Raw genomic sequence first — 25971 nt, forward strand, 5'->3', positions numbered from 1 at the left:
AAATGTGTCAGTGTTTGAACCCAAATCAAGTTCTGAGGATCCCTTTTTTAAACATAAATGCCGATTTTGTGCCAAGGTCTTTGGAAGTGACAGTGCTTTACAGATTCACCTCCGCTCACATACAGGCGAAAGACCATTTAAGTGTAACATATGTGGAAACCGCTTTTCCACAAAGGGCAACCTGAAAGTTCATTTTCAGAGGCATAAAGAGAAATACCCTCATATTCAGATGAACCCTTATCCTGTTCCAGAATACCTCGATAATGTGCCCACCTGCTCTGGAATCCCATATGGGATGTCACTGCCCCCCGAAAAGCCGGTCACAACATGGTTAGACAGTAAACCTGTTTTACCAACTGTCCCAACTTCCATTGGGCTCCAGCTGCCCCCCACTATAGCTGGTGTGAACAGTTACGGAGACTCTCCAAGTATCACTCCTATGAGCAGGTCACCCCAGAGGCCTTCTCCTGCCTCCAGTGAATGCACTTCTCTATCCCCGAGCCTCAACACTTCTGAGTCGGGCGTTCCAGCATCTGCTGAATCCCCGCAGCCTGTTCAGAGTGGCTCATCTCTGACCAAGACAGAACCTATCTCTCTGCCTCCCACGAGCACACGGCTTGGGGACCTTTCTGCAGGTGGGCAAGTTTCTGCAGCTGCCACGTCTTCAATTCCTACGGTGGTTACAGACAGCAGTGTTGCAACAAGCCTCCCAAACCCTGTGCTTCCAGCAGTGTCTGACCAGTTTAAGGCAAAGTTTCCATTTGGTGGTCTGCTAGACTCTATGCAAACATCAGAAACCTCAAAACTTCAACAGCTAGTGGAGAACATTGATAAGAAGATGACAGATCCAAATCAATGTGTCATTTGTCACCGTGTGCTTAGTTGTCAGAGCGCTCTCAAGATGCATTACAGAACACATACAGGAGAAAGACCATTTAAATGCAAAATTTGTGGACGTGCCTTTACTACAAAAGGCAATCTAAAAACACATTTTGGAGTTCATCGAGCAAAGCCACCACTTAGAGTACAGCACTCGTGTCCCATTTGTCAGAAGAAATTTACAAATGCGGTTGTTCTTCAGCAGCACATTCGTATGCATATGGGTGGGCAAATTCCTAACACGCCACTACCAGAGGGCTTCCAGGATGCCATGGACTCAGAGCTTTCCTATGATGAGAAGAATGTTGACACACTGAGCAGCTTCGATGATGACATTGATGAAAATTCTATGGAAGAAGACCTGGAACTAAAGGACACGGCAAGTGATTCATCCAAACCCCTTATCTCTTACTCTGGGTCATGTCCTTCGTCACCACCTTCTGTGATCTCCAGTATTGCTGCTTTGGAGAATCAAATGAAAATGATTGATTCTGTCATGAACTGTCAGCAGCTGACCAGTTTAAAATCCATAGAAAATGGATCAGGGGAAAGTGACCATTTGAGCAATGACTCCTCATCAGCTGTTGGTGATCTTGAAAGCCAGAGTGCAGGCAGCCCTGCAATGTCAGAGTCTTCTTCCTCCATGCAAGCTTTGTCTCCTGTGAATAGCAATAGTGAAAGTTTCAGATCAAAGTCCCCCGGTCTCAGTAACCAGGAAGAGCCACAAGAAATACAATTAAAGACAGAAAAACCAGACAGTCCACCACCCACAACTGAAAATGGAGGCGCATTAGACCTGACATCCACCAACCCGGGAAGACCGGTCATCAAAGAGGAGGCTCCTTTTAGTCTGCTGTTCCTGAACAGAGAACGTGGTAAGTTTAAAAGTACTGTTTGTAATATCTGTGGCAAGCCTTTTGCTTGTAAGAGTGCATTGGAAATTCACTACCGCAGCCATACTAAAGAACGTCCATTTGTTTGTACAGTCTGCAGTCGTGGGTGTTCCACTATGGGTAATTTAAAACAGCACTTACTGACGCACAAATTAAAAGAGCTGCCTTCTCAGTTATTTGAACCCAACTTTACTCTAGGTCCCAGCCAAAGTACTCCTAGCCTGGTCACCAGTACAGCACCAACCATGATCAAAATGGAAGTGAATGGTCACAGCAAGCCGATCTCTTTGGGTGAGGTTCCCTCGCTTCCAGCTGGAATCCAGGTTCCTGCTGCACCACAGACAGTGATGAGTCCGGGGATCACCCCTATGCTGGCACCCCCCCCTCGCCGGACTCCCAAGCAGCACAACTGTCAGTCGTGCGGGAAGACCTTCTCCTCAGCAAGTGCACTGCAGATACACGAGCGCACCCATACCGGTGAAAAACCGTTTGGTTGCACAATCTGTGGTAGAGCTTTTACCACAAAGGGGAATCTTAAGGTAAGAGGTCACATAAAACTGTAAAGGCTTGGGGAGGGTGGGTTAAAGAGCACTGCTCTTGAATTCAGCAAGTTTTAGCGCTAAGTGTTTGTCCCAAAGACAGGTGAGAAGGGAGCTTCAAGGAAATGCTTGCTGTACAGTGGTGGTCATTATGCTTCCACTGTGTAGAAGATAAGGACTGGAAACTGGCTGTGCAAAGATGCGAACTTTAAAACTGGTTCCAGGTGTACATGCAGGCATGCTGTAGTTCTGACAGATCAGCTGGTGGACATGTTCTGAGAGTTCTTATGGACCATCAATGCAAAATAACCTTGCTGTAAACCAGAAACACAGAGCTTTCTCAGCTCCTTGGGTGCCTCCCCAGTTTCTATTTTCTATTCCACTTTGCAGCCATTGCATAGTAGAAAGCTGTTTCTCACAGATTTACAATAGGTTACTACCGGACTGATCACTCCTATTCTTGCCATTTGGCTAACCATCAGGGCTCAGCCTGGGGAAGACATTTTAAATGTCCTTTTTAAAAATACTAAATTTAGCAAATTAATCAGTGCTTCTGACATGAGATAAAACATGAAAACGGACAGGATGAAAAAAGGAAAAGGGAAAAACCACCCATCTCCTAGTATGAGTAATGCCCTTAATAATCTTCAGTATGTGAGGTCTTCCAGCTTGCATGTGAAATTGTCTAACCCAAAAGAGAATGTACCCTTTAGTCTTGCAGCACTGTTTGTTTTTACTGAGAAGAATCAAATGCACATTGAAAAACTACTATGGATCTGGGTTTTCTTTGTGTGGGCTGAATGGACCTTAGAACTCTGTCCTTACTGGAATTGGTTTTTTTCAATGCAAATTAAAAAGCATTTTAAAAAAGCAAGTGCTACTCTAAATAACAGGATTTCAAGCTAGACACCTCACCAGAATGTGCTAACTTGGGGGTGCTTCTTGTCCCTGTTCACTCTGCAGGTTCACATGGGGACTCATATGTGGAATAACGCCCCTGCACGCCGTGGTCGACGACTCTCCGTGGAAAACCCCATGGCTTTGCTCGGTGGCGATGCTCTCAAGTTCTCCGAGATGTTCCAGAAGGATTTGGCAGCTCGGGCCATGAATGTTGACCCCAGTTTTTGGAACCAATACGCTGCAGCTATCACTAATGGACTTGCTATGAAGAACAATGAGATTTCTGTCATACAGAACGGAGGCATTCCTCAGCTCCCAGTAAGTCTAGGCGGAGGCGCCATCCCGCCTCTAAGTAACCTTACCGGTGGCATGGACAAAGCTCGCACAGGCAGCAGCCCTCCCATTGTCAGTCTGGACAAAGCAAGTTCTGAGACGGGAGCCAGTCGTCCATTCACCAGATTTATTGAGGATAATAAAGAGATTGGCATAAATTAAAAGCATTCATTCCGAATAACTGTTGGACCTCTACTCGACACAACACTTGTCCTGTTCCATTTACAGCTTTTGAAGCTAAGCATTAGTTTCCTGACCTAAACACATAGGTTCCCTTTAAAATTTTACTCATAACAGAAATACATAACTTTGTGGCTGCTGAAAAGTTGTCTTGCAAGGTGTGCATGGTACTTCTTTCAACAGTGAGTTTGACTGTTACTGAGAACTTTGAAACCTTTTAATTTAACAGAAAACAATCAAACAAACAAACCAGTCATGGGATAACTTCATTAGAAACAGGCTAGTCTACATTCACTTTGCTTCTTACAAAACTTACTATCACCTGAGAAGGGGGGGCTTCATTACAGCATTTTCACACTTATTTGCTGGTTTTGTTCAAATTAGTTAGAAACTTGGACTATGTTTTTAGGAATCTTAATCTTAAATAAGTGATTTAGTACCCCAATGCTGTGTATTATTACAGTATCTTTGTCTGTAGTATTTATAATGTTAAGATTATGCGGGTAACAGACAATATACTAGCCCCAAACTTAAATGAAGCTTTTGTACTGCAAAATACATCTGGCTATGTGATTTTTCTTCTTTCTTTTTACTTTTTTTTTTTTTTTAAGCAAGTTTTGTTTTACTATGAATAAGTGGTTTCTTTCAATGCAGGCAAAATTGTGAAGTTTTATTGGGAAAGATAGCATGCTTTTCATGTGCAAGTACCTGTCAGTAACAAACCTTTTTTTATTTAAATATTTGTAGCTGCTATGTGAACAGTTGTTCTATTAAATGAAAAAAAAATGTAGCGTGGATTTTAGCTCAATGATTGGAAAACAAGTTACAGACAAACCTTAGCACCATAAATTATTCACAACATTATAAACAGTTGTGAGTAAATACTCCGTGTTATCAAAGCTGTACAATAAAAAGGTAATGTTTGTATAACGTGGTTGCAAACTCTTAATTTATACTATTGCACTTTCATTATTTTGCATTAGGGAGGTTTGTCTATAATTTGAAACTGAACAGAGATGTCAACTATTTTATAAATAGTACTTTGACTTAAGGAATAAGGAGGAGGACCCTGTTGCAGTTTCTTGTTTTGTTTTAAGCTTAAACAGTGAGAGAGCTCTATCAACTAAGCAGAAAATTGCAGAGAACTGTCAGATCCTTAGGAAATACAGGGACTGCTGTTTCTTAAATGGAAATGATTCATTTAACTTTTCTATGACGCCCACTTAAAAGCGTGACCACCCCTGACAGAATTCTGATACATTTGTTTTAGGAGTGTAATATTAATACAAGTCTAGGATAGAGGAAGGAAAACATTATGTAGGTTTAATTTTCCTGTAATCTGTTCTGTCTCTTTCACGCGTAACCATGAGAAAGATGCTGACTCCCTAATAATAGCGGGAACAAAAGAACTTTTGGGCAGCATGGGCAGTAGTAACACACAAATGCTCTATATTTATTTCCAACTGTCTGATTATCTTTCCAGATTGCTCCAAAGCACAATGTACTCTGATTAATCAAATATAATTTTACGTTGATTGCATTTTGGAATTACACTGAGTAAACAAAGGGAATGGTTCCATTCATAAGTGGGGAATGCTGAGGAGACTGGGGCTTAATCAAAACTTGAACAGTAAATGTTTTGTGTACTACCTCATTTTTGTGCATTACAAGCATGGTGGAGTTGACACTCTGAACTTCTGTCCAGCAGAATTGCTTGAGGGACATTATGGGTAGCTGGGTAACAGCGCAAGGAGTTTTATGCCCCTGAAGAACGAATCAGACAGTGAGGTCTTCTCAGTTGAGACTGAAAAATAGGACAATCTTTCTTATAAAACAGAAACCATTACTGTAAGAGGATGGAGTATTTCTGCCATCATGTAATGGAGTGAGAAGAGGTTCAAAGACTTATTAGCTGTTTGTTTCTATTGGAAATGAACGATGAACTCTACAGCTCCATTTTCTGCAATGATGAGATAGAGATATATAGATATAAATATATATCTATATCTGAGCAAAATCATATGTCTGTAACACCTCTACAATATAACATCACTTTTTGCCACAGTGTGTGGGTGGTTAGGGGTATTTCCAAGCATTAAAGAAAAAAGAAAACTGAGGTGGCTTAATGTTGCTGTATGTCAGCAATTGAATGTTTTTATTTATCTGTGTAATTTTTGGTGTGACTTTTTTTTTGTTAGTATTTGGTACCATGTAGTGTTATCTCTATTCCCTAAAGGATGTGTATAACTTAAAAAAAAAAAAAGAAAAAAATTAAAAAGAATGAAAAATAGAAAAGAAAAAATGAAAAAGGCAAAAGAGAAAAAATATGTAAAGTGTTGTAAATAAGATGGTTGACGATGGTGCAGTAAGACTGACCCCATTTTGTATTCAGGGTTAGGCCATTCCTCTCTGCATGGTGAAGAGAGACACTATTTTTATACTGTGATACCATGTAGGGCTAGGAGCCTCCCTGAAACAGCTGGGAATTGTTACCTAGATCCAATATTTTTTATTATTAAATTCTGTTGGCTTGACACATCTACTGATTGAAATGGATGTCTTAGTCTAGGTTACTATTTTTGTCATATGGAATTGAATAAAATGCAGGATGTAATATTATTTCTGAATTGCGTTCCTTGATTAATAACAGAACAAGATATGAGACTAAGGTCACTTGCGGTAGATTGGTGTCAATGACTTCTAATCATTGCATCTGAAAATCAGAGTAAGCTCGACACCGTATATTCAAATGTTTTTCTAATTTATATTAACAGTGCAAAGAGATAGAATTATAAAAATCTCTTTTCCAATGAAAATAAATTTTAGAAGAATTTATCCCAAGGTAGTAGAACAAAAAAAAGACACCAAAAATATTTTGGAGGGGGGAAAACAGACTTTGGAATGACTACTGTTTCAAATTTACTGCTTTCTGAACTGAATTTATCCTGTACTATCTAATGAAAAAGCCTCCTTTTCAGGTTGTTTAAACATCTGCCTAATATTCACGATACACTGCATGAACAAATTTGTCAGGAGCAGTTCAAATTCTAAAATACAAAAAGGGAAAAAATTGACAACTCGCATCCGTTCATTCCAAATGACATAAACTATACGTTTAAACCCATGGTTTTGTTTTGTCTTTTTTTCCAATATCAAAGCATGTCTAACTTTAACCAAATTATTTTTTAACATTGATTTAAATAAAAGTATTTACATTCTTAAGGTTAGGCATGTGGTTACGTATCTCCTGCAAAAAAGCTGTATGTTTGAGTAAACTCCAAGCTGTTATATTCCAATGGTGAATGCCTGCTGCATTTAAAACAGACAAAAAATAAAAGAGAAAAATCTGTACTAATCATTTTTCAGTGGCCTTGTTATGCAGATACTGTGTTTTATAAGATGAACCCAAAGAAGGTGTGAGTTTCCTCAGGTGACTCAACAACAATGATAGATTTGTGCTTTTCTTCCTCCATGCACGTCCCTGAGTCTTGCTGAGAGAAAACATGATATGCAAAAGAGAAGAAAATCAAAGGAAAGCTGATAGCTATGGTTCTGTTCAAAACACAAGAGGAAAATTACCTGCTTTCCCTTCCTACCCCCCAAAGAAAGGATGAAAGCAGAATGGTATCTATTTTTAAATATGTATGGGTTATTTTTTTTATCATATGAAGACATGAAATAATAAAATATGCTACACAGATTAAAATGGTCAAAGTTTTTGAATTACAGATGTTTAAAAAGATAGCCATGTAGGAACTCAATATATGATCAGAAAAATTGCCTGTTATGATTTTTTAAGGGGAGTGTTCCAGCACGGCTTTTGAACTTTTCACTTCCATTTTCCCCATGAGTTATTAGAAAAACATAATTTATTAAATTATTGAACTAACATAATTAAATGATTGAAATAATTTTTCCCCCTTTTTTTTTCATTTTATATATATTAGCCCTCAATATATTATCTGTTCCTTTACTTGTTTTTTCCCTGTCTCTTTTGGCAAAAGCTTTGTTTTCCTAAAGCTGCATTTGTGCTGTATTTGTGTTGCCTTTAATTTACTTCTCTGCATGTACTCTGCCATTTGGAAGATACTGTGGTTTATTTTTTTCCTTTTTCTCTAATTCTGCAGAGGTCAAAAGAGCTGCCTGTTTTTTACGTCTATGTGTAACACTAGCATAATGAGTGATGAAGTCTTCAGTGATGTGATCAGGTATGTGCATAGCTCACAGGATTTGTTGACAAACATGCCATTCACACTCCCTCCTTCAGATGAAGGCATGAAGCTCGTTAGTGCTGCTGGTAGAGGGCAGCCACAGATGGGCAGGAGGATGGAAGTCCTTATCCTAAATTCACTCTGCCTGTTGTTACACCACTGAAGCTCTTTGGCCTTTAGTGGAGATACTCCAGGTTTGTTCTGGTGCAAGACGGACTGCTTCCAGTTTCAGATGTCTTGCTTTTCCTTATGCATTTTCAAAACAATGGCTAGCTATACAGTATTTTAAAGAAAGCCTAAGCAAAAGCATTCCAGACTTTATTTTCAAAAGAAGGAAAAGAGAATACATATATTTTAGTACATTCCACAGGATTATCTCTGTTTTAAAGGAGGTCCTGAAAGATGAATATAAAAAAATATATGGCTGTGCCCCTTAATATATAATTTGATGACATCATATGACTATTCAGAGTATTCACATAAATGAGTAAAATAACCTGTGATTTTATGCATATAAGCAAAAGAATGGGAGACTCCTGCTACAGCTCTGCTATACAAGGTATGCACTCACAGGGAAGTGCCTTGCCTTGCAGATATGAAAGGTATCAGCAGACTTATGAAAAGAAAAATACATGTTTGTGCATGTCACAGGACCAATGTATAGTACCTTATTTTTTCAAAGGGAGAATGTCTCAATCAATTGACTAAGTGACAAATTCGAAAGCCAACAGCTTTGGGCTGTGCCACTGACATTCTTAAGGAAGTGGGCAAGTTCTTAATTCAACTAATATTTTGCTTAAGAACAACATACTTCTGGGGCCTCTGGGAATCAGGAACTCAGGCCTCTGGAATCCCCTTGCAGCATCAGCTAGCACCTTGTAGTATTGGGATGAGTTGCCCCATCAGTAAGACGGGGTAATACTTTTGTACCTACCTCACAGGGGTGTTGTGAGGAATAGTCTTATGTTTGTATAGTGTTTCAAAGATGGAAAATGCTTGGTATTATCACTGAGTTTAGAGACTTTACAGTACATGTACTATTATTTATTATTTGTACTCCAGTAGTACCTATGAGCTCCAGTCAAGACTGAGAGGCCTTATCCTAAATGTTGTACACTCACCTAGTTGGGACTGATAGAAAATTTTACTCAGTAACATTTATCAGTGGAGATATTTCATTATCAAATGCCTATTTGATTCCTATAGGGTTTAATTAAATTATTTAGATATTTAAATTGATTATCAGTTTTAGGCTATGGCAGAGAGAATTATCTAGTATCACATTCTGTTTCAAACTTATATTGATTTTCAGAAAAAGTGCACCAATTTTCTATGGATACTCTACAAACAAATCTTGCCATTAGTGGAATTCTACTGTACTTTTTCCTATTAAAGATAAATATTAAATTACATGTGTGTGTATACATTATTATACACCAATACATTATATATGCCTATAAACATGTATGTTTTAATTTTCTTTAGCTCCTTAGATTAATTTCAAACTGTATGTGGCATATTTTGCTCAAAAATTGCCCATTTCAGATGCAACTTAAACATCGTTAAATGGTGTTGGCTCTCGGTAAAGATATAAAAACTGGAAAACATGACAACAAAAGACATATTGTTGCTATCATATTTATGAAGGCTTGTAAGGAAAGTGTCTAACTCTCAAATGTAGTAAATAACCTTCAGTAAATTATAGAAGTCTACTTAGATTATGTTGAAATAAACTACTACATCAGAATAAGATCACTGCATATAACTATGTTAAAATGAATAAATAATTCCAAAGGTAATGTTTGCTATCATTTGGATGTTGAACAGAAAGTAATTTGTTTCCCAGACTGGCAAGCCATAAGTTAGTATGTTTTTACAGGTATCTGATTTACAATACTGTGTTAAGCAGCCTCTTTAGCATCTGGTCATGTGCTAAATATATTGGCTCAATTAATTCTATTGATAGTCTTGGCTTTTTTATTTGATTGTAAGGAAAGTTTTTGGTTTAGTTTTGATTGAATTGTTATCAGTGATGTTAGTCTCACTGACTTCACTCAGACACATCATGGAGTAAACATATGAGCAACAGTGGGTAAATCTAGTCTAAAGAATGTCTCTTTCTTTTCCTTCTGGGTATTACAGACATCTCTCCATCACCCCATGATATGCTGGTCACCAGCAAACATACCGTAGGTTGTCATCTTCCTTGTGTGTTGATTAGCACCCGTGGCTCGGCCAATTTTGTTGAACACTTGGCACTTGTTCTGCTACAATGCACACTTCATATGGGACCTGTCAATACACTAAGTATCATATTTAAGATAGGCTGCTGGTGGAGTAAGTAAATGAACACCTCTGCTGGAAGTTGTATGTCATTATCTGTAGTGTGTGGTGAATAAAATGGGCACATAAATGGACGTGGTGGTCAGGATTTCTATCACTTTATACTCTCAGTAATGTGCTTGGGTATAGGAGGATTTAATTGGGTTTTGCTTTTTTAAACAATTGTCGTAAGAGCAGTTATGAACAGATACCTTAAAAAGGGTATCTGTTTTCAGGTAGGAGTTTTGCAGGAAGAACTTGATTGGGACCTGCCTTTTTTCTGCCCATTTTCTATGAAATTACTCTTCCCAACATAGTTTTCTAGATAAATTAATAGTCAGGATTTAGTCCTTACCTAGGTTTTAGCTAATGCATCTAATGGGTAACAGAATGTGTTTCCCTGTGTACTTCTGAAATTTTCTTAAAAGAAAATTCTTTATATCTTCAAACAGGTTTTTATGTATCTTGTGTCACTGAATGTGATATCTGTTCCAATACTTGGCAACAATCTGGACCACTTTGCAGTACTCTCCCTTACACTGGGTAGCCCAGTTCTCCACAATTTCCCCTAAGAAATGCAATGACACGTGCCAACCAGTATTAGTCATTAAATGGAATTTTTTCAATATGTTATCATGTAACTTATTACAATAGCTTCAATTCCACCCTCAGAGAAGGTAGAATAAATGAGCCTGGTAGTCTCTGCAGCCTACATATTTCCTTCTCTAAGCCCTACTATCTTCATGAAGCAATTTGCCAGTGTTTCTTCTGTGATAATGTGTCTTCTGATTCTTTTCAGGAAAGTAGTGCTGCTATGTCTATTTCTTTAGTTTCACTGTCTTTCTGTACATGACCATGTTCTTCACATGTTTTCTTTATGGTAGTGTTAGATTTGCTCAGTACACACATCTGTCCTTGCATTATGTTGAGATTAATTTATTTTTTGATTTTGGGGCCAGGCCATATTGTCTCCACTCATATCTCCACCTAATTTCAATTAATTGCTTTCACTGGGACTATGAGTAGAAGATACTCCACAATGAAGCAAAATTCAGCACTCTGAAACTTGGAAGAATATTAAAATGTTTGTCCAATTGGGATTACTGCACACCCACATGTTGAACACTTGAGCTTATTAACCTCAGCAGTTAGGCCTGTTATACATACAGCTAGTTCCACTCTTAGTTCCTCTGTGTCTGGAAACTTTTTCAGGCTGGCCTTGATTTTCCATAATTTTTAAAAATAGCCATATATTACTTTTCCCAAAAACCTATATCATTCACTTAGTGGCTAATGTTTTCTATGCAACAAGCAAATTGTAACAAATTTTGCTATTATTTCAATGGAACAACTCACATATAATGCTGAGATGGAAGTAAAGCTCAGATGAGTACAATAAATAGCCTTTTCTTCACAAGTATCTCCAAAAGTAGTTTTACCTGTATATCTCCACTGCTAAATTGAAGAAAAAGAGATCACATGATGAGCAACTAACATAGAGATCATGGCAATAGTAGTGTTAAACGCACTACTACCATGTGTTTAACACACAGTGCACAAACACGGGCACAGTATCAGAATTAAACACAATCATAAGGAAACAGAACCATACGTCTTTTCAATTAACAATTATGAGCTTTTTTGTTTTATAAGGATTGACTCACTTGGAATCAAGAGCATCTGAGGGAAGCCAAGCAGCATGTCCCTCAGTTCAGCTTCTTGTCAGACTCAGGAAACACTTTTTCGAGTTCAGTTGTTAAGGCTGGAGAGCTCCTGAAACCTGGAATATCTAGTCAATGCTAGTGTGTATAAATATCACAAGTAGATTTTCAGCTTACAGACTCCACAGTCTTAGAAAAAAAGAATATTTTATTACTTCTAAAGCTTACCATAGGGGTCCAAAAGAGGAATGAAAATGATCCTTAGAACATCCTGATAAGCGCAGCTGTAAAAGGACTCATCATTTTTCTGGACATAGATATTCTAATTTCTATAGAATCATTCACTCCTGATTTACACTGCTATGGGCAAAATCAAAAGGCTGTAGTGACTGTATCATCCCTTTTTCATCAGAGCAAAACACTTGTCTCTTTTCTTAAACCATAAATTTTTCAATGTGTATTTTGTGGTATGAATCACAGTACACATTGGAAAAAGCATGGGATAATCAAAGTATATCTGTACTTCAGTATGTCTCAGGCCTGTTCCTGTTCTAGAGGCCACCTGTCCCAGGAGAAGCTGCATCCATATATTTTCAAACTCTTTCACTGTCTTGGAAGAAGAAGTTACATCCAAATGGAATATTGAAATTGGCCCTTGATCCCTCCTGGATATTGAATGGGAGTGTGCCTGTCAGCCTGTGTTAAAGCTTCCTGTGAATATGCTGCAGTCTGGTAGGGCAATTCCTGGCTGCCTGCCTTGGTCCTGGTCAGCTCAAGGAGATCATTAAAGCCTTTGAGGACAAACATTTCTTTAGTGAGAAGCAAAAGATGCTTTTAGGTGGAGTCCTTTTCTATCCTGCTTTTATATAGCTGTACTTTGGAAGTAACTGGAATGGACTCTATCAGACCACTCCATTCAGCATCTTTCTCTCTTGCCATGAGGGATCTGACTCGTGGTATGTGATTTCATAGGCCACATCTCATGCTTCTGGGAAGCTGGGCTTCTTCCACCAGCTCTTATGTTCAAAAGGTGAATTGTTCCTTGTAGGTTTTCTGAGGGGGTTCTCCAGATTCAGTGAAGCTGCCAGAACATCTTTTAGCACCTGTTTATTCATTATTTTATCTAGGCATGTTATCTAGCCCACTCTCTTTCCAGTGTAAGAATGTTATTCATGGTTATTCAGGAATAATATTTCCTGAATACTTGTGTAGACAGAGTAGTCCCTTAAGTAATGAGTTCAATTAGGCTAAGATACACTATGTAGCAATTCAATAACAAAAATCCTGGGAGGTAGAGGGAGGAGAGGCTTGCCAATTGCTTACACACAGTATGCTGGATGACAACTAAAGACTCCGTGCTGTGGCATATTTGGCACATGCTGGCCTTCAGTTATGCCTAGCAACTCTCAAGGTTTGAGCAGTTCCTTACTAAGGTTTTAATCAAGGAAAAAAGTAGCATGGTGTGCAAATTAGTAAGACAACAGGCTCGATTTGAAATCTCTTTGGGGATGTTCATTCTTACAGAATATCAGCATCTAAGAAAATCAATTTATCTCCCATTTTTTCCTAAAAAAATGTCAATAGACAGTTTAATTTAGCAATTCACTACCCTGAGCATAGGGTATTGGATTCAGAAATGTAACTTAAAAAAAAAAACTCTCAAAACTTGAAATGCATAAAATTTGACAGATTTTAATTAGGAATTACAATGGATTCAGCATTTGGTCTGAATTTCTCATTTCCATTGTTAAAACATTTAAATATTTATTCTAAGAAGACTGGTTAGCTGCATTTTAAATGGGCTAAACATTCTACCTTGTGCTTGAAAAAACATACCTCCACTATATATTCTTATGAGAGAATAATACATTGCAAAAATGCCTAGAAACCTTATTTGGCTCTGCTTGTAGTCTAGTGATATAACTCTTCTCAGTTTCCATTTCAAGTTCCATTTGAGGAGCCTACCCTGTAAAATGTTGCTCATTTTAGAGAAAATTCCTGCAAGATTTAAAACCTACTTCCAGTCATTATAATGACTATTCAAATGAAAACAAAACCCAAAACCTAGCAACACTACGTGAAAATAATATGGAATTAAAGGATTCTTATGCCAATACCTCTGACTCATCTGCTTTTCAAGCTCCTGGTTCTGTGATAGCAATGGGATTCTGCCTGCCACAGCATTAAGCATTCTTCTACAGTTTCTGAGGAGGTGACTGCCAGTCAAACCTCTTGACTGCTGCTGGGATTAAGTCTTCAGAGGCTCGAGATATTGATGGAGATTTCTTAGCATTGATTTTATGGAGAATGTTAAAATGTAAAGTTTCACTCAAATGCTTCAGATGAATTACCTTATTACAGTTGTCGAGCCACAGAAGCATAGGAAAACTTTGGGTAATTAAATAAAAGCGAAAAGCAGATTTCAGCTGCTGAAATCATGCCACAGCTTGAGAAGCTGTGCTGATAGGCCACTCATTGTTGACAAAGGTTAGAACTTGCCCACTGGGTTAGGTTAGGATCCCTGAGCCATACCATACCTGATTGCTGATTGACCCAGTAAAAGCAAGACCCTAACAGGGTATTGGAAAACAAAAAGCCCCGTTTTTCCACTGCAAGACAGAAATTTGACTGTTCTCTGGAGCACTTAAAGTTGATGTACTATAGTTTCCATGATTAGAGCATTACAGTAGAGCTGAAACTCTGCCAGGGATTTCAATATGGATTTTTTTGTGCTTTGTTTTTAACTCATCTATATGCCAGTTCATTAACTTGAGGTAAGCTGTTCTCAGCTTGTATTTGACTTCTGCTATCATTATTCTTATAATTGGCTTCCATCCATGCTATTTTGTATACTGGCAACTTGTACTGTTCTGTTCACAGGATGTATAACTCAATAACTAGTTTTAATGTAACTGAAAGCATTTAGAGAAATCACAAATACCCATCACAGTCCTGGTTTTATTTGTTAAGATGTCAGATTTTGTACTCTTTTAAATTCTTACCTTTGTCTGAAAAGAGTAGATTTTCCATTTTTTTCTTTTCATGTACATCTATAATTAGGGCAAAACCACTAAAATGACCATGTACTTGGTAGCTGATTGTTCTAAAACCAAACTCTCGCTGGCTCATGTCTGAATCTCAAGTTTGTATTTCTCCCAGAGTGGTATAACCATATTATACAGTCCTCCATTAGTTATTTGGTGGTATATACGTAGGAACTGGAACAGGTTTTTTCTTCGCAGAATGATTCAGAGATTTTAATCACTTATTAAAATGTTGCTACCAAAATGACCAGAAATGGTTGTTTCAAGTTGCAGCAAAAGCTTGAGGCAGTAACTGGCATGAAGTCATGCAGGCAGCCTTACCATAGCATGGGAGGGGAGGGGAGGGGAGGGGAGGGGAGGGGAGGGGAGGGGAGGGGAGGGGAGGGAGGGAGGGAGGGAGGGAGGAAGGAAGGAAGGAAGGAAGGAAGGAAGGAAGGAAGGAAGGAAGGAAGGAAGGAAGGAAGGAAGGAAGGAAGGAAGGAAGGAAGGAAGGAAGGAAGGAATCAGCACCTCAGCTAAACAAAGCTCTTATCTAGGATCATCACTGGTATTTCAGGACTCATTGCCTGTGTTCTGATACCATAAATTTGGCCTTTCAGCCCTGCTGGAGGCTCAACTGCTGCTGCAGCTGTAGTAGACTTTGAATTTTATGGCTGTGTTGTAATTTGGCTTTATTTTCTTTGAAGAAGCTGGGTGGACTTACTGAAGAAAATTCTTGAAACGCTGCTGAACAGATTCAGGATGAGACAGAGGATGGGCAGACCACAGGAGTCCAGCAGAGCCATTGCAGATCTGCTCAGTTTGTATCTTCCAGAGACCAAAAGGCTGAATGAAAGGCTTGGAAGCAGACAGCCATTCCTGAATGGATTATGGCAAAAATATCATAGGAGTGTGGGAAACTCAGCAGACTTTTCTGCTTATTTTCTGCTTCTTTAGTGAACTGGCTGGGATGAGGGTCACACCTAAAAGGCTGCTGAATGTAACACTATTGATTTTCTTCTCTCTAGCTTCTCTAAGAGTATTTTTCTACTTAAAACTTGTTGTTCAAATAAAATTTTTATTCAAATAAAAATTAGCTTTCCTGAGCTGGGGTGAGGAAGAGGAGGAAGCAGGTCTTCACAAAGGTGTAGTTGAAACAGACTTTTTCATATATTCAGCATATCAGGTTTCTTAGGCCACCACCACCTCTAATAAATGTTCACTTCCCTCAGCCATTCAGCCAGGATACAAACACAGCCAGAACCTTCTTCTAAACTGTTTTGAGCTTCTGCAGTTCCAAGAGTCTGCACTTGCAGGGTAAGAAGATAATGAGGAAGGCTTGCATCTGTCCTAGAGAACAGGGTGGTAAAGGAAACCTGAGGTAGCAAAGCAAATGGTAAGGAATATCTATCCCCATTAGTTGGCCCATGCTTGGACAGGAGGTGAAGGCATTTCTTCCAATACGCAGCTCATTGCAATTAACTGCCTCCAGGCTGATTTCTGACTTTCTGTAATTGTTTGAAACTAATTAGGAAATAACACTGATGGAGAGCAAGGCTTTCCACTCCTGTAGATCTTCTCCTCATGCAGAATGGGCTGTAACTGAGCCCATAGTTGCATTTGCTTTTATATGGTGTCAAATACAATTTAAAATAGTGATCACATACATAACTGAGAAGCGGGGGGCAGGATGCTGGGAGAAGCTCATACATGTCACCTTTAAGTCTCCCGGGGTCTGGATTAGTTTCTTTAGAGGCATGATTCACATTGCTGTTACTCCCTGCTGGATGAAGTAGTGGGATTTAAAAAAAGGTTGAAATTGGATTAAATGAAAATATTAATTCTGGACAGAAGGAATGGATTTACTTATGGTCATTAGTCAACCCTGCTCTTGCACATGTGCAATCATATTTTGTACTTGCATTCAAATCGCAATGATAGATTTTAAAAATGTATTTAAAGAAAGAGCAAATAACTGTTTAACTACCCCATTTCTGAAACATCCATATTCTCTACAATGATGACTTGTGTTTCCCTGTGCCACTAACTTCTGAATTCAGCTGTCTGGGTTTTGCTTTCTTCTATATCCCTTGCTTATGCCACTTTTAGGATCAATCTGCCTATCTAATGCTACTGAGCTTCTGAATATGTGCACATTTTCAAGTCTCCTCCCCCACCCTTTTTTCCCCCTTTAGTTACTTCCACAGCTTGTGAACCATAAGAGCTCCACTTCTGCTGGTTTAATTAAATTTACCTATGGAAAACAAAGACATGAGATCTGGCAGTCAGGGAGCTCAGGGACACAAGGTGGTCTGTTACTGAATAAAGTGATGCTTGAGAGGTGCTATTCTTTATGCATCATCATGATCATCAGATAAGGAAGAATCATATGACACATTGCAAGAATGCTTTGAGAAAAAGTGAAATTCTAATCCTTTCCCAACATAATCATAATGATGTAAATGTATCCCTTTATGTGGTGTAAAATTGATTTTTCCTTCCTGTTAACAGCTGTACAATTTCTGTTCTGCACACATTTTTCTTCAAAACTGCCTGGTTCCCTCTGAGTACATTGTTGTTCTTTCCCTCATCCCTTTTTAAAATTAATTCATTTTTATTTATTTTATTTGCCATCCTGACCCTTGGTAAGGTTAAAATGGTTATTCAGCACTTGTGAACTGTTGAATTACCTGTCTTTTGTTCCATGGTCTATTTTGTTGTTAGTGTATTCCATAGACGCCTTTGACTCAATTATCGCTGATATTGTTAATCTCTGGGCTACTCAAGATGAATTCCCAAACTGTATAAAGATGACATTGGTCTATTCTATTCTTAAAAGACTAATTCTTTTGACAGAAATCCAGGAAACTTCAATCTGTGAATGAATAAAGTAAAAAGGACAGAGCAATGATGTGATACTTTTTATCACACTGACATTGTAACTTGATTCTATTATAACTTCTCTTAGGAATCTGATATCCTAGTCCAATAAAAAGTATGGCAGCCTTTATTTTATGTAACAAAAATCTAGCTTGTTCATGTACACTGCTGGACCTTAGCTGTCAGAATGTGGTCAAAGGAGTGCAAAGGGCTGTGCTCTATTCTCAGAAATAACTTGTGTGCTTAGAAACATAAGGAGTCCCAGAGATGTCCCATGATATGAGGAAATTTTACTGATTTACTATCTTGATAGGGGAGGGGGCAAAACTATTGTGCTGCTGAGTTCTCACGGGAAGGCAGGAGTGCTGAAATAGGTGTCTCACAAGCTCACTGGACTTTTCCAGCTCCTGAACTGAAGTAAAGCCTAAGGTTTGCTTTAGAGGCACAGTGAAAGGCCTCAACATACATTTGGGCATATGTGCTTGGATCAAAAATGCCAAGAGCTGTACCCATCAGGACCTATGGGGAGGTGATCACCCATAAATACCACTTGCTTACAGAACCAAATGCCTCTAATAATTTAACACTATAAAGCTAAAGCACATGAAAATTAGGTAAAAGGAGGATTTTTTTCCATGTAATCCTTGATTTCATTGTGGATTTAATGCCATAATTTTAATGCTAATAGGAATGTTAATAGTTTAAGCCCACCTCTCACTTTTCTCCTGGTTTTCTGGTATTCCACTCCTCAATCTCCCTATAGATATAATTCCTGCCTAATCTATGTTTACCTGCCACATTTCTCCCTAATCTTTGTCTGCCAAATCACATCCCCCTAAGCTCTGACACTATATTCAAACCTCACACCTGCTCTTATTCTGGAATATCTCAATCCCTTGGCTCCACTCACACTAGTCCAGGAGAAGTCAGTTCCATAGATCAAGATGCATTCCAGTTGCAGAGCTTCCCACTGGATCTTGTGAGTGAACTAGTTATGCCTTTAGCCTGATTAGATGGCTCAGATGGGACTTAGATACATGGCATGAAGGAGATTATTCAAAAAGGAGGATTAGACAGATAATAGTGAAATTGGCAGGGAAGTTAATCCTGTGCATGTGCAAGAGGGACAACTAGCTCTCAAGGGACTTTTCCCTCTCTCATCTGTGTGGCTGCTGGGATAAGATAGGTGGGGAGGTGGAAGCAAGGCAAGGTGGATGTGTGGAAATTGAGTTTTGGTGTAGCTCAAAAAGCTCTGAAGTCCCACTGTTGGTCTTCACAGCACTCCTAAAATGGGAGTGGGCCTAAGCATTGAGAAAAGGATACAGACCCTGGACTAAGAGCCATCAGTCAACTTTCAGGATTGAAAAAATAGATTGGTGTGTAACATAGATATATATCCATATGACTTCATAAGATACTTTATGTCTGTATGGCTGTTTCATCTGTCTGAGGCAAATTTACTGGGCTACTATAAAATATCTATTTCCAATGCAAGTGCAAAAACAGCCAGGGATCTTCCCTTCCCTTCCCTTCCCTTCCCTTCCCTTCCCTTCCCTTCCCTTCCCTTCCCTTCCCTATATAGAAAAAATTGATGTTTGTTCATAGGTACCTCAATCACTGACCTTTTCAATTGGGCTAGAACACTGAGACTTGTATTTGCCAAAAAGATCATAGTCTTCCTTTATTTTGTTGTTTGATTTTGGTTTTTTGTTTGTTTTTAAGACTCTTCAGCTCTTTGTCTTTGACCATAGCCTCTTTTTATTTAGTGTGACTTCTTTACCAGCTGTTCTGGCAGTGCACTGATCAGTGCAGATTTTATTTGTCTATCACACTTCATTTGTAGGGTAAGGAATTATCATGGTTTGGTTGTCATCATTCCATATGGATCTTAGTCCTCTTTGTATCATCTTATTTTATTTCCCTTCAAAGGAGGAAGTTTCTTTTGTTTTGCAACATTCTGTTGCATTATTCAATTCTACTTACCTTCAAATAGTCTTAAACTACCATGTAAAATTGTATTTGTTAAAATTTATTTTTTGTGTTTGACTATTAACTAACTTGCAAGTGCAGAGGTCTCAGGTATCAACTGTGGTATTTTCTTTTTATTGGCAATTATTTTGCCTTTCATATAGCTGACCATTTTACATAAGCAAAGAAGAGCTAAAAAACCATGAGATTTCACTCTAAATTTTTAGTTTATTCTAACTGAAACAATATTTAGTTTTAGTTTGCAGACTTCCATATGAGATTTCAGAGACCCTGAAAAATTAATTTTTTAATATTTTCTTTATATTTTTTATTATTATTCATATCAGGGCAATGGATCTAATCTTTCAGAGTATTTTAACATTTCAGCTGGCTTGAAATCAAGTTTATCTTTCCAAATTCAATCCCCACAGATCAAAACTTCACCTTTAACTTGCAAGGCCTTGCACAGTTTGTCTACAAGCAGCCTTTGTGAGATAACCAGTTGCACTGGGAATACAGTAATGAAGTGAGGTATGTTTATGCACTACTTACAGCACTATATGGTGCTGTTTGCAGTTAAACTGGGGTTTTGAATTTTTAATACCTGGAAGAAGGACCAAAACCAAGATCTTCAGAGAGAGACAGAGATTAATGATCCAGAGATATGCTCATAAGTTGGTACTGAGCTGCCTCAGCCAAAAGATGCATGACTAAAGTTCACTAGAGTAACAAAATTACTTTCCATGCATTTGAGCTTAAAAGTATAATTCAGTTCTTGTCACTTACAAGAAAGCCAGCAAGGAATGTTAAGTTAGACTGTCATCTCAGAACTCTGTGCTGCTTGTTTTGCACTATGGAAAAAGAGACGGGCTCAGTATCTCTCTTTTCACTGACTTGTGGCCTTACTTTTGTGTTGTCTTCAAGGGAAGTCAACAACTTGATAAACTGTCTCCTATATTACCTATTTTGTGTCCTAATCAGGTTGAATTATCTTTAAATTGTGACAGAACTGCAAACTGGATTCAGATCCTTGCATAAAGATAATTTAAAAAATGTAAATATTATAGTTTTAAATTTAAAATATGTGCCAAATGAAGCACATTAGGTTGCACTCCTTATGAGTCTCATTTACTTCCTTGCTATTTTTTCTAAATCACAAGGTCTTTGTTCATTCAAGAAATAAATACATCTAATTATTGTGATGGGGAGAAAAGAGCTTCCATTTTTGAAGTTATCTTGACTGACAATAAAACAGCAGTTCTGCTCAGAGAAAATAGCCAAAAGCATTGTAATTATTCTGCTATTGCATTTTCTATGTGCTTGGTTTTGAACTGTAATTATTTACTTCATTTTTAGATTTGCCTATATTTACCCATGGTCAGACTTTCCTGCTTTTGTTTGACTCACATTACATCTAAACATTACTGAAAATAAAAACACAACTGTGCTTCAATTACTATTTTCCTTCTTTCCTAATCAGGCTTTTTTCTTCCTTTTTTTTTTTTTTTTTTTTTTTTTTGTGGCTATTATTTGCTCCCCTTTACCTACTCTAGACTGTTTCAGTATTTCCTCTTTGTTTCCATGCGGTCCTGTCTCGCTCTTTTTTTGCTGTGTCCACTTCCACATAACTGTGGGCTGCCAAACACTCTTCCTTCACTTCCTCCTACTTTTGTCTTAGAGCCACTGAACTGGCAAAATCACAGGAGCCCACCCACTGACTGCAGAGAGAAGCAGGTCACCTCTCTCCACTCTTCATGCCTTGATCCTGTATGAGAGAAAAGAAGGGAAAAGAGCTCCAATGAGTTGCTTCTTTGTGTGTCTTCTGTGTCCTCTGTTCTCTGTCTGCCTCAGTTTTGCAGCCTCCTTGAAGTAGCTTTGTTTGGCTCATTGAGAGAGGAAAAATACTATTTAATGTATTCACACATTTCAGTGAGACCATTAGTCTTGGGGTGGGATGTTCTGGGATTTTCTCTACTGTTTTTAAAACAGTATTTAAGTAGTAAAATATGAGGGAAGTTAGAGACTTTATTACAATCAGAAAGCTTAAGGCATTCCCATCCACAAGAAAAACATTAAATTTGCAGTTATTTTATTAAAAGCCAGAGATACATCTATGCTGGTGCTGAACAAGTCAGTGTTGGGGTGGTTGGTATGCCTGAATATGCTTATGGCATAGCTGAGGGCTTAGACCTAGAAGGAGTATTTACAAGCTGGCTGAAAGAGTTATTGATACAAGCCAATTTAGCTGCCCCAGTTGTGCTGGCATCTGTCAGGAGCCTTTTTGCTAAATAAACTTCTCCCTTCCTGCATATTGTTCTGTTGGGTTGTGTTATTGTTTTTGTAATGAAGAGGCTCCTTAAAACATCAAGAATTGCTTCTAATCTGAATTACCAAAGTTCTACTCTGGGAATATATATCCAGATTACACTATGTTACTTTTGAAGAGGAGACAGATGTTCATGGCTGTGAAAGAGATCTTTCAATATATTAGTTTTTTCCTTGTGCAGTTCACTACTCAGCCAGACTTTGGGTACAAGGCAAGAGGCATCCGGACAGATTTTAACTCCTAATGAAGCAAGTATGTTTACACAGGATCAGTGAAAGTGCAATTTCTGTATTTTCAGTAATGCAGAAATTAATAAATAAAAATTATCCTCTTAGAACACTTCATGATGGAAAAGCAAAATGTGGAATTAAAACATCCTATAACAAAGTAGTTATATATATTTATGTGATACAGGTTTCTGTATGTGATTCCTAAACCAAGGTTCAGAGGAAAAATGCATACCATTATTCAAGGATGAAAAGAAGGAAAAAAGTACATGCTCTGGAAGTCACTTCTCATATAATGATGTCATGGCTGAATTTTAGTTACCTGAGATAGACTTCAGCAAGCAAATCAAGAAGCAAGAAGTCCTCTTGAACTGCTATATGCAGTCTTTTTTTTTAATTGGATATGCTTATGTGCACACGGAAATATATATGTAGTCCAGTTGCTTATAGACTTTTTACACATGAATATGACCTTTCCATGGGGGATGTGGAAACCTTCTGAGGCACCTGCCAAAAGAATTAGCACAGGGACAAGGCCAGTCATTTTAATTATTTTCTTTTTATTTGGTAGAGTGTCTCCTCAATCTTGCATTGCGGTTTAGTAGTGAGGAATAAGTGACTGCTAGGATTTACACTATAATGATATTATGATAATTATATCATGTCACCTCTTATTCATCTGCCTCATAAACAGACCTAATCTCTTCCTATGTGGAATTACTTCCTGCCTGGCATCTGATCACTTGCCTGTAAGTCCTTCCAGTTTATTGTATTTTTGCCCAGCTTTGTGAGAAGTGCTGACAGAGAGTAAGCAAAATCAAAACTGAAGGACAGCAATTAATTTGTTGGATCATATGATAAATGCCTTCTAGAAAGTGTCTTCTGTTGTTTCATCTCTTAATACTTCCTAAAACACTGGTTTTGTTTGTAGTGGTTTTATGCTCATTTTTATCTTATTGGCTGTGTGTTGAACAGATGGCTTCATTTGAGCCCCGCACAAGGATGTCAAGGTCTTTTTCCTGAATGTTTACAGTTAATTTAGAAAAACTCCCACTGAAGTCAATGAGGAAAATCAACAAGAACTGCTGAGGAAGGCTCAGAGGCTGTCAGATGCTGCAATACAACACCCTTCAGTATAATTTGGGGGAAAAAAAAAAAAAAGCAAAGGTAGATTTTTTTTCTGAGCTACAAACTTATTAAAATGATAGTGCTAATAGCTTTCTTTTGGTAAAACTGGATGTATGTGATGTAGCTATCCATTTCTTGGAAGAAGGATGACATAATTAGAGAATTTAGCATTATAAATAGGTCACAAAATTGTTTCCTCATTCCACAGACCAGAATGATGTAGGACAAAACTTCCACAGCTGGATGTTTCAGCATTCTTCTGGAGGCATATGGAGCCATTGATGCTTAGCATAACTGAAAATCACACTTTATTTAGGTGATTCTGTATGGAATCAGGATTCATTTTAGTTATTCAGCTTTTGAGCTGAATAACTTTTTATTTTCCCCTGGGTCTAATGGCAATGCTGCTGAGGGTAATGACTCCTTCACACAAACCAAGGAAAAGTAACAAAGGGTAGCCCAGCAGTAGGAGCAGGACCATGAATTGGGCTGTTTCCATTACTCACCTCCTTCTCCAGAAAACCAGACATGGAAGACATACAACAGCACAGGATGTATTTCACTTAAATCTAGAAGTAAACAGGGTGTAAACAGCTATATGTCAGTTCAGCTTCAGTGGTGGGAAACAGGTACTGATTGGATGCAATGACTGATGTTTGGCACCTCTGTGGTCTTGGCTTAACCAGATGAACAAAGGCGTCTACAATAGGGGACTTTACAATCCTGCCCTGAGTTAATAAATGACCAACAGTGTGTAAAGAGCTCTAGATAAATGCATGTCTTTGGCATTGCTGTTCACATGTGTAGCTGAAACTCCTGTAACATGTCAGTAATATTGCAGTAGCTCATGTAGTTCTTATGGGAACTCTCTTTAGCATTTGAAGAAGCATTTAGCATTGTCCTCTACAAAACTCTAGTTTTATTCTTGATTTCTGGTGCTTGGTCCCTACATTTCATTACACTTCTCAAGAACTATTTATTTCTGTAATGATTTTCCATGACAATATAAATCTATTCAAAGTGGTAAGTGGAATTTGCATTAATTAAATTAAATTTTTGAGAAAGTAATCTTACCTATGCAGTTAAAATCTTGCAGTTTTATGTGCATATAATAATATGCATTATTGCAGTTTTTGTTGTGCAGGTATAAACTGAAGTTGTTTGTTGGAAATAATTTGGCATTGCAAAAAAGTCCTATTCTTTCTCTAGCTACCTTACAAGTAATTTATGCAGATTGCTTAAGTAACAACTACTTATATGTATTATATGCTAAAACAGATCTTTTCTTAAAAGTCCATTAGGGAATTAGAGAAAACCATTTCAGTTACTGATTCTGTTCTCTGAGTTGATGACTAATATGACAGTTTTCTTCTTGCAAGCTTATATGTTCATAGATAACCATTCATCACTAGTGTGGGTATTTTTCCTGTCAAAATGTTTCTTTTACAATAGGATTTTACTGAGGGAAAAACAGGGAATTCTATGTCCAGCTGTCAGAGGTCAGTAAACACTGAAAGAAAAGGAAACATTTCTGTGAAGCTTTTGGTTTCTTATATTGACATAGCTATATTGGGAGAAATCCTTTAAAATCTTACTAAGGGTAAGAAAAAAACCTTAACATGCCAACTTTTCAGACTGAAGAAATTCCATTCATAATTAAAACATACATGAACCTGCAGTAGCTCAGTGACAAAACTGCAGCTGCACAATACAGCTAGGTTCTGAATAATCAGTAGGCTGCTGAGAAATGTTCCTCTGGTTGTCTCTTGAGTAAGATTCTCATACAATAGTCTGACCATTCCCTTACTCTTATTAGTGCTGTCTAAACTAAGAAGAGCAAGAAGCATCAAGAAATGTTAAATAACAGACTGAAGTAATGATAACTTTTTTTTGAATGCTGGCACCTAAAGAAACCAGGTGGAAACATCTGATCTGGCTGTGGTTGATCCAGGAGGTAGTGACCATGCTTTTTTGATTCATATTTCTAGCCAAGATGACAAGAAATGTCATTTTACTGCACAGAAGAGGCTTGATCCTGTCTCCCATACATATGAATTTAGTGCCATCTGAGATTCCCTCAGGAATGCTTACCTGATGCCCCTGGCCCACCACTTCAGCAAGGTTAAGGCCTCTTCTAGTCCTCTATCGTGTTTGCTGGGCCCATAAAGAGGTTTTAGGTGTCACTTCTCTGGTTTTGGGAAAGTGAACCATACACAAGGTGATGGCCAGAGAGCTTTTTCCTCATGCAGTGTTACATATATATAAACTATGCGCAGTTTTCGCTCTGCATTTTGCAGTGTGTTTTATGCAAAGGACTGAAGGTGAGATGTAGCTGAGGAAAATGCTGGGTGACCATAACCTAAACCACCACAGCTGGTTTTGCAGTGAAGAAGTCAGAGCTTCTTTTGCTGCTTAGGAAGGGGAAAGTGGTGGGAGTTTTCATGGCGGTTTTTAAATGGTTTTAAAGAACTATAGGATAGCAACAGCTTAGGCCATTACAC

General features: G+C 38.1%; 1 protein-coding gene across 6 annotated transcripts in view; it reads left to right on the top strand.

The window, feature by feature from the left end:
* SALL3 (spalt like transcription factor 3) overlaps nucleotides 1–19332 on the top strand; it is a 35392-nt gene extending 16060 nt beyond the window's left edge. For 3 of the 6 annotated variants that reach the window (XM_021553359.4, XM_021553360.4, XM_085571536.1), the window contains exons 2-4: nucleotides 1–1754; nucleotides 1971–2311; nucleotides 3275–7079. The exon at nucleotides 1–1754 is cut by the window's left edge. In XM_021553359.4, the coding sequence (XP_021409034.3) occupies nucleotides 1–1754; nucleotides 1971–2311; nucleotides 3275–3706 (2527 nt within the window). In that variant the 3' untranslated portion in view covers nucleotides 3707–7079. Of the gene's footprint in view, nucleotides 2312–3274; nucleotides 7080–7851; nucleotides 9895–15648 lie in introns of those variants that run through there. The other 3 variants (XM_085571535.1, XM_021553361.4, XM_085571533.1) reach the window with 3 other exon arrangements.
* The last annotated feature ends 6639 nt before the right edge of the window (nucleotides 19333–25971 follow it).

Source organism: Lonchura striata, chromosome 2 (assembly GCF_050655825.1).
Source record: "Lonchura striata isolate lonStrDom1 chromosome 2, ASM5065582v1, whole genome shotgun sequence".
NCBI lineage: Eukaryota > Metazoa > Chordata > Aves > Passeriformes > Estrildidae > Lonchura > Lonchura striata.